Source organism: Parasteatoda tepidariorum, chromosome 1 (assembly GCF_043381705.1).
Source record: "Parasteatoda tepidariorum isolate YZ-2023 chromosome 1, CAS_Ptep_4.0, whole genome shotgun sequence".
Taxonomy (NCBI): domain Eukaryota; kingdom Metazoa; phylum Arthropoda; class Arachnida; order Araneae; family Theridiidae; genus Parasteatoda; species Parasteatoda tepidariorum.
In genome coordinates, this window is record NC_092204.1 from 4,608,991 (window position 1) to 4,618,939 (window position 9,949).

General features: G+C 32.5%; 1 protein-coding gene across 1 annotated transcript in view; it reads right to left on the reverse strand.

Moving 5' to 3' along the window:
- The window catches only part of LOC107450408 (proton-coupled folate transporter-like), a 12,585-nt gene extending 2,636 nt beyond the window's left edge, over positions 1 to 9,949 (reverse strand). The window contains exons 1-6 of the mRNA XM_043051405.2: positions 9,818 to 9,949; positions 6,302 to 6,826; positions 3,857 to 4,200; positions 2,579 to 2,818; positions 1,030 to 1,113; positions 794 to 950 (exon numbers count right to left, since the gene is read on the reverse strand). Coding sequence (XP_042907339.1) covers positions 794 to 950; positions 1,030 to 1,113; positions 2,579 to 2,818; positions 3,857 to 4,200; positions 6,302 to 6,792 — 1,316 coding nt within the window. The 5' untranslated portion in view covers positions 6,793 to 6,826; positions 9,818 to 9,949. The remainder of the gene's footprint in view (positions 1 to 793; positions 951 to 1,029; positions 1,114 to 2,578; positions 2,819 to 3,856; positions 4,201 to 6,301; positions 6,827 to 9,817) is intronic.

Below are 9,949 nucleotides of genomic sequence, written 5' to 3' on the forward strand. Positions count from 1 at the left end.
TACATTAAATTACCTTCAATTTGATATATAAACGTTTGTATTTAAGTGAAAATTAATATATTCTACAAGCACACAAAGTTGAAAAACATGAAACTTTCAAAAAGTGTCCACACTTTTGGCCACCACTGTATTTTAGTACGCGATTTTTTTGGATAATTTGTTTTGTATGCTGATAAATAATTTTTTTCTTCTTAAAAGCGAAATGATCACAAAATTTGCTGTTTTTCATATTGCAATCTATAAATAAAATTGACTCTGTTTGATTAATTTATGAGAAGTTTATATTTGTAACATCCCTTCATTCAATGTTATACTTAAAAATGTTTTCAGAGCATTTTATTATACATTTATCTTTCTAGAACATAGACAATTTTAATATCAAAGACGGCTAAGTAGTATTTCTCTTTGAATAATTAAATATCCTCAGTTGGAACATTTATTTTAATTTTGTTTCTTGCGATTGATTTAAAGACAAAAATAATAATGGATTATTATTTGAAATGAGCCATTCTCAAAGTTATAGATTTGATACGATACAGCTTAATCGCTTTACTTTATATTGTATCGTATCGTATTTGGTGTATAGCCTTGCGTATCGTATTTGGAATTGGTCATTAATTCCACATTAATTTGTCTGCATTTTGAATATATTTTTTCACCATTTTATTGTATTTCTTTGAATTTACCTCTTTTCTTCTTCGTAAATTTGGAATGGTGAAAGGTTTTTCATGTGGTATAGAATCACATTCCTTAAGAACTAAATATTTTAGCAATAAATGTCTTTGAAACTTACAAGAATATGATAATGGAAGGTGCTAGGAAAATTGCTGCAATATCGTATGCTAATCCGGGAAATGTCATAATGGATGCATTGTAGATTTGGAAGAAAACTGAAGTTCCTAATATAGGTGCAATTGCTGTAAAAGTTCCGATTAAAGAGAAAGCTCTACCTGCAGACAAAAATTATTTTATTTGCGGAGAAGAAGAAGAAAAAAAAAATACAAAAATGATAATTACAAAATTCCTTACCGAGCTCTTCTTTGGGAACAACCTTGGATAACCTTGACCTTACAGCAATTGTGATGCTGTTACTTAACGAACCACTTATCATTGCTGAAATAAGAATATTTCATTACAAAACAATAACAAAAAAGGCTCTGATGATACAGAGCTCACCTCCCAATTGGGCTACAGTTGGCGTAGACCAGAATTCTCTACTTACGGCAGCATGCTTTCACTATAAGCGTGTGGAGAGTCATAGGAGAAGTAAGTACGTTAGTTTTTGTCTTGATTTTAAAAAAGATTAAAAACTTTCTAGTTATTAACTCTAGAAAGACGGAAAATTAGTATATACCTATATTGCCCAAAAGCAGTCAAAATGACTGGATTGTGAATGCGTAAATAAATTTGTTTAAAATTAATTTTTAACATTTTTATATTGCTTACAGTTATATAACAAGTCATTAGTAACTATTAACAATAAAAAAAAATTATATGTTGTAGAAAAAGTCACAAAATTCTAAGAAATTGTGTCATTGTATACATCATTGTCTTTCTAATTGAAATAAGAAAGCAGTCAAAATGACTTCCTTGGGCACTCTAGAGTTAAACTATACTATATGGAATAGAAAACTGCATTAAACATAGTTCTAAAAGAAAGTATCGTGAAAGTTTAAAAAAATATTTTTGACAGTTAAATATGAAAAATGTTGAGAAAGGAAAAAATATCGTAGTATGTTCCTATACAAGTGAGAAGAGGAGAAGGGTCAAGACATGGAACCGATCTTCTCCCCAGATGGCGTATTCGAGCGTTGCGATGGTTGAATGATTTGAATTCTGTCCCACCATGCATCGATCACATGACTTACGCAAAATATCCTCAGTGGTAGGCGGATCATAGGTTAGGATCCCTTTGCCCCTGGGCTAACCGTGGAAAGTTTTCCTGGTTTTCCTCTCCATGTAACGTGAATGTGGGTAAGTTCCATTAAAAAGCACTCCACGAAGGTTAGTTTGTCAGCAAAGTTTTGTAGTAGAAGGATTTTGATAACTTTGTTATTTTTCCTCACTTTAACATTAGTTTGCGATCCAAAAAATATTTTTTATTTCATTTTTTACAAAGATTATTCTGTATACGAGTATATACAGCGCGCGAAATAAAGAAAAAGCAAATTTCTCCCAATACTTGATCCAGGAGTTCCCCTGTCTTCTGGATTGGGTTCAAAATTACAAGGCTACGAAGTTGAACATCAATAGTCATAAACCCAAAAAATTGGGTCGGATGTTCAACGACGGTAATAAAATAAAATATGGGAGGTTTCGTCAAAACAATTTTTAACTTTCTTTGAAAGGAAATAAATTGCATTAATTTAGCCATTAATTTAGTGCTTATCATTAAATATTTATATTTTATGCTCTTTGTTTTTTCCCCCTCAAAGCATTATCTATTTTGTATTACATACAAAATAGATTTAAAAAAAACATACGATTAATCGAATAAACTGCTTATTTGCTGGAAGCAACTTTTAAGTGCATGCAATTTACGAAATGGTGGCTTTACTATAAAGCCAGCAGAACTCACCCGCATAAAAGAAAGGTACTGAGTAAGCAACCGAGAGTAAAGTGTACTTCGACATTATGGAAAGGATGCCTATCAGTCCAATAGCTGCTTCATGAAGGAGTAGCTTCTTACTCAGAAAAGGAATCAGTCCAATAGTTGCAATTGCCTGAATACTTGGAAATATTGTGTTTGCATTTGAATAGTCAGTCACATCCATATGATACATCCTTTTTGCATATGCAAATCCTATTCCCATTGTGCCTGTAAATAGGATTAATTTGTTTAGATTACATCATAAGCAAAGGCTAACTTAAGCAATAAACAATTCATGGAGCTACATTTTTAGAGTTGTACGAAAGAAATTATTGTGGTTGAGGATTATCGTTTGCTTAATTTTTAAGTTTGATCTAGTTCATAAAATTAAGTTGTTATAGTAACGGTTTCTTTTGCTTTTCTCGAGCTTGCTCGTTCTTTTTTTGCGGAGGAGAAATAAAATGACTTTGAGATATTTATTTATGTATTTTTGAGCATGAATATATTCATGTTCACGCCATTTCACATTTATTTCGAGTTTTACTGATCATCGTTTACTCGGTCCTCGTTAAACTGTTCTACCGTAAAGTGCTCGACTTCGCGTTCTACCAAAGCAGGGGAGTCATCCCCTCTGCAGAGGATCACAGCTATTGTTGTGTATAGAGGATCAGTTATTATTGTGTATAGAGGATTACAGTTATTGTTGTTTATCTAGCCAGTGGGTTAGACTTGGATAAAGGAGCTGGCCTCAGGGTGCTTATGGCAGGTCGTACCTCGAAATAAGGTAATTTACTTTTTCTTACTTCTCATATTAGAGAATATGCATTTTTGCGTTATTTCCTTGTTTTGATTTGAAATAAAATGCATTTTATTTGTATTATAGCTTTTTTTTATGTTTAGTTAAGTTTGTTTTCTTTTATTTGATAAAGCGTACTGCACAAATACAACTAACAAAAAAAAAATCCAGTTTTTGCAAACGGATACCTCCCAATATTTTTACCAAACTTTGAAAATGGAATATATTTGATTAGTTACTTGTATCACAAATGGTAAATCATTCTTAATTTGAAAACGGAATATATTTGATTAGTTACTTGGATTGCGGAAGGTAAATCATTCTTAATTTGAAAACGATTGATTTAGTTCGAATTAAATTCCTTGTATAATTTATAATTTTTGACGTATCTTTTTAGGATCTTACTTTTTTCTATTATGAATTTAGGATTATGAATTGAAAAACAAATATGAATTGAAGAGCTGTCTTACCCATATGTACCAGCTTAAAACTGGTATCGATCCAAATAAGAAACCAAATCTGCTTGCGGATATTACCATATCTTTTCTTAACGCAAGTTTGGTAACTTTGTTTGATGTTATCCAAAGTAAAGAGATCTTTGAAAATCGTTTTCAGCTTGCTTCGATCTATCGGGGGCTTTGTCTCCTTTAAATAGAATATGGCATACAATAAAGCTGCTAAATGAAAACATGGTGCCAAACCAATAACTGGCAGATGTGAATATGCCTTATAGATCTGGCCACCAGCCACATTTCCAAAGATGTTTGCAGTCAGTGAAAAAAACTCTAGTACTGCAAAGCGACTTGCTCTGGAGCTAAAGAAAATGTAAGAAAACATATTACTAGTAGTACAGTAATTATAAAATAACCCGAATATCAAAATAAGGTTTCTTTTCACTCAGTAAAAACCTTTTAATGTAAACCTAAAACAGTTTTTCATGCGGTTTACGTGTAAATCTTCTAATCTTAAAACGAGATCTGTGACTATCTGCTCTATTCTACGCACATTGCCCTCATCCAAAACCTTGGAAAACAACCTTCGATACAAAAATCTTAAATCGAGGTTGTCTTAGCGTGAAAAAATCCTTGAACAAAGCTAGTCTTAGGGTGAAAATAATGTTAAATCTAGATAATTATAAGGTTTCTTTTCGCAACGTCTTGTACGCTGAACGAAAGTCCACCTTGTCATGAAATTTTTATTGACAATGTAATTTGATCTCATCGCTAGTATGACGTCAGCTAAAACGGCATTATGAACCTAAGTGACCATTTTACCTAAAAGACACAATACTTTATTTAAAAAAAAGCTTTAAAAATAATTAATAATTCTTTTTGGGATGAAAGGTTTGAAACTGTAATATTTTTGTTTATAGAAAAAAGGTTTTTAGCATAAACATTTTTGTGACAATAAAAGAAAAATTCCGACCCAAGGTCGCAGTCAAGTTACATGCTTCCTGGGAAGTGTTTATTCAATAAATTAGTGCCTAATGCATTTTTATGACAAAAAGCTTTATTTATGAATGATAATTTCGAAATGAAAACTTTCATCTGTACGCTTCCCTTTTTTTGTGGAAAATGGAAATGATTTGAAAGGAAGAATTTAATTTTTTCTATACAGGCAAGTTAAGTAGTTTTCGATGAATTGTTTTTGTGCAGAAATGAACGAGACTAAACTAGAGACAATCGAGCTAATATTTTAGTAGTTATAATGGTGAAAAAATATATGTAATAAAACATAGAATGAATATATAGAATATAATGCCTAAAACTAGCCGGCAATGTATGAAACGATTTCTATTTCACACATTTCCTAGGCATTCTGTAGAATGCTAAATGAGAAACCGGCAAGTATAAAATAAATCTCCGACTCGTCAAAATGTCATTCAAAAATGTCAAATTCAAAATGTCATTCAAACCTGCCATGTTGCAACAAGTAGGTTAATTCCTTATTTTTATGTGAAATTTTTTCCCCCTTAATAAGCATAAATTATGTTTTGTACAAATTTCATTTTTCTTTACGCATTTTGATTAATTTTTTTTAATGGCTCTCTCATTATTTTTTCAGAATAACATTTTTATTTTTGAGAAATGCGCATTATTTACATAATAACCTCATCAGGACGTTTTTTTCATACTTAGCCTAAATAGTATTTGTCATTCTATAAAATGTCCAGGTATTATATACAATGCCTAGGGAAGTATGTAATATTTCTCATATTTCATACCTTGCCTTAAAACATCCGGCATTACATACATTGGTTTGGCATTCTATAGAATTCCGGCGTTTCATACTTTGCCGGTAACATATACACTGTTATTACACCTTATTACTACAAACGTGTATATAATACGCACAAAAAGTACAAGTTTGTTCCATTTACGCACTACTATCTAAACAAGTGAGTCATCGTTTCTTAACCATTTTTTTACGTTTAATTGAATAAGACTATTAACGAGTCAATAGAACAAATTGTCCAAAGTTGGGAGCATGAAAACTTCTGATGGGTGCATTTTTTACTTCACCATCTGGGGGCTATCATTTCCTGGTGCTGGAATGAAAGAGATGAACTTTGAGGTCAATAGTGTAAATAGTGTTTTCTCCATAATAGGTGTATTAGTACTTTTTTTATGCTAAAGAAACTTAACAAATATTTGCCTTTCATTCAATTAAGCGAGAAAATACATTGAAAACAATACTGCTTTACCATTTATCTCATCGATTCCTGTTTCGTTTTATTCAATTCAACATGGAAGAATGCATTGGATATATTGTCTCATTTCCTTAGATAGCAATATCAGATGCTCAAATAGATATACAAATACCTAATTTTACTTTTTTTAATTAAACTCTAATAACTTTTAAATTGGGTCGGCTGTTCAACGACGGTTATAAAATAAAAGGTAATGAATTCTTACTGAGGATTGGTGATATCTGACAAATAACTTGCAGCTGAGGACATTGCAACGAGGAAACCTCCCGTGATTCCTGAGAAAAGGGACACGAACATGAAATACATGGGTGGAACATGAGTGTTAATGGCAAGAAATGTAGTCGAAAGACTTTCCGCCAACATTCCAACTGAAGCTATGATGAGGGGCCACCTTCTAGTGTACTTGTCACTCCACGGACCAATGAAAATGATCACGACCACAGCGGGAAGGCTAGTCAGCAGCAGGACACCAGTATAGAGATTATTGCCCACCTCCATGCTCTTTGCTTGTTCCACCTTATGGAGTTTTATGTTGTCGCAGATCTCGTCTGGGTAACTAAACGTGTTCCGGCATGCTCTGTCCATCAGGAGATCTTGGAAGGATACTAAACGCACCACATACCCGAAGAAGCTGAGAAAGAGGAAGGGCTCCACTGTGAGCGACTTCAGCGCTTCGCCAACCTTCGCCAGAACCATTTTGTTTTACGCCTTTTTCTTTCTTTCAATATTCCTAAAAATAGATACAATTTATTATATTTTTCCTAAGCACATTAGACTCTTATATTGTAATAGAATGTAAGTAGAATCCTATGTTGTAATAGAATGTAAGTAGAATCTTATATTGTAATAAAATGTAAGTAGAATCTTATATTGTAATAGAATGTAAGTAGAATATTATATTGTAATAGAATGTAAGTAAATGGAATGCGCGTCTACATGGTTGCGCGATTTTCCCACTCTCCATACTTTCCCTTGTCCGTTTCCATGGTTTTTTCGGATATTTATTTCCCCCCCCCCACTCCATTTTTTTCAACTACCGGGGAGAGGCCGGGATAGCCTGGTCGGTAGGGCACTGGGCCCATATCCAAAAGGTCGTGGGTTCGATCCTCGCCGGCCGAAGACTCCCCGTGTAGTAAATGGTGACTGATGCACGTTAAATCTGTCGAGTCTCAAAGTCCTCCATGTTCCCACAACAAATCAATACCTCTGGGGGTACTGATCCAGGAGTTTCCTTGTCTTCTGGATTGGTTCAAAATTACAAGGCTACGGAGTTGAACGTAAGTAGTCGTAAACCCATGAAATTGGGTCGGCTGTTCAACGACGGTTATAAAATAAAATAAAAAAGAACTACCGGGGAGACATCCGTCTTGCACCTACCACAGTGCTGACTTAAAATATCCTAAGTGGTAGACGGATCATGAGTTAGGGTGCCCTGGCCGTCAGGCTAACCGTGAGAGGTTCTCGTGGTCTTCCTCTCCATGTAACGCAAATGCGGGTTAGTTTCATCAAAAAGTCCGTCACAAAGGCAAATTTCTGGCCAATACTTGATCCAGAAGTTCCCTTGTCTTCTGGATTGGGCTCAAAATTACATGACTACGTAGATAAACATTGTTTTGCCTCTAAAGCTGAAATTTTTTTTTAAATGACATGACATTCGAAATGCAAAAGTTTAAAAACGTAATAAATATTACAGGGGTTTGCGCAAATGTTTCGTCAAACTTCTAGGAGAGATAAAAAAAAAACAAATAAAAAAAACATCATTATCAGGATTAAAACTTCATAGGAATCCACGCCCTCAAATGTCATAGTACGAGGTAAGGAGATTACAACATGTTCAGAAGCACACAAAGAAATTGTTCAAAACGTTCAGGGAACGCCCCAAGCCGAGTATGACGACATTTCCTGGCATGAATTTTTATGCATTTTTAATCCTGATGATGTGCCCTAACTGCCATAGAAGTTTGTCGCACCGTTTATGCGACCCTCTGTTACCGTGATTGACCAAAGTCAAGAGAATGTGGACTTTCACCGGTGAATGTCAACACTCACATTGTCGCTTTGGTGAATGCCCGAAATATTTGTTAGATCCGATTTGATATTAATTTATTCGTTGATGTTATTATATTCTATATTTTAATATCTGTCGAGGATAGATTAGGAGAAACATCAGTGTTCGGAGTATCGGGCAAATGTTTACCGGGCAGTGGCAATGAACCTTAAAAAACATCAGCGTAGGGTATACCGGGCAAATGTATACGGGGCAGTGGCACTTAACTAGACCTATATTTCACGCATTTAGTAAAGCGACTCCGTGATTGTCAACATACACCGGCGGAAGTCAACAACCACCTATTTTGGTCATTCACAGTAACGTATATAACGTTTGAACTTAAATATTTTAACAAGAAATAAACTAAAAAGCGATGTGTCAAACTAATTTTGAATTTATCCAGTGTTTCAAGATCAATAGTCAGGAGCTAGTTATTTTTTATAAAAATCATAAGTGCCGTTAATATGTTTGTTTTTCATAAACAACAATGGTTGTTCTAGAATAAAAAAAAAATCTGATGGGGTTTTAAAAAAATATTTTTTGAATTTTTTTTATCTATCATATCTTACCGATTCATTATCTGGGGATTTAATACTAAGGCTGTTGTTCTCAACTATTCATTGTGTGACTCAATATTTTCCTCGAATTCTAAAAATTGAAGAATTTTTAATCACGATTTTTCATTTTAATTAGTTCTATCTAATTGGAATATAATAATTAAGGCCCGGATTTTGATGACATTTGCATTTTTGGACATTTTTTGTCTTTTAGAGCATTTTTTTTAGTCTTTTAGAGCATTTTTTTTGTCTTTTATGGCATTTTTCTTTAAATTTTTGAGCGTATTTTGCATTTTAATGCATTTTTTTAAAGTTTTTTGTTAATTTTTCCAATTTTTATTATTTTTTATAAATTTTCATTATTACACTGGCTTCCAAACAATGAAGAAAATCTATAGGATATTAACAGGTGAAGCAAAATCTTTTCAAATTGAAGAAGAATTGTCAGTAAGTGAGACCGTCTTTTTCAAGTACGCACCTATAACATCAGTAGACGTTGAAAGAAGCTTCTGCAGGAATGAAAATTTACTTTCAGACAAGAGACGCTCGTTTACATTTCAAATTATCAAAAAACATTTAATAATCCAATGTAATTCTGATATTTAGTAATATTATGAGATGGAAGTTGTTATATCCATTAAAGTTTCTATACAAAATAAAAATATTTTGGTGTCAATATATTTTCCTTTTTTTGTTATTTTAGGATATAAAACATATTTTTCAAACTTTAATGAACGTAGAACAAGTATTGCATTGTTTTATATTTTTTAAATGACTCATAATAATTTTAAAGAGCAAAACATTTTTTAATTCAATATTTTTACTTTATTTAAGGCATTTTTTGCGCAATTTTTGCATTTTTAAGGGCATTTTTTGCCCTTTTTAAGGGCATTTTTTGCACTTTTTAAGGGCATTAGTTGAAATTTTTTAGGTCATCTTTATTTTCATTTTTTTCTCTTGTAGTGTTTTAATATTTTTGCTTTGATATTGAATACATTAAGACGCATTACAAAAGAATTAAATAACTGAAAATACAGATAGAATATATGAAAACTCAATTTAATACAGAATGTTTTTTTAAAAAAAATCCCATTAATTAAATAAAAAAACTTACCCAAAACATTAAATGCTTTTTAAATTTTGTACGCTAGTTAGAAAACTGTTAGCTAAAAACTTTATAATAGTATTAAATATGATTTGAATTTTCAAAACAAACCTTGATTAAACTCACTTCGTAATCAGATAA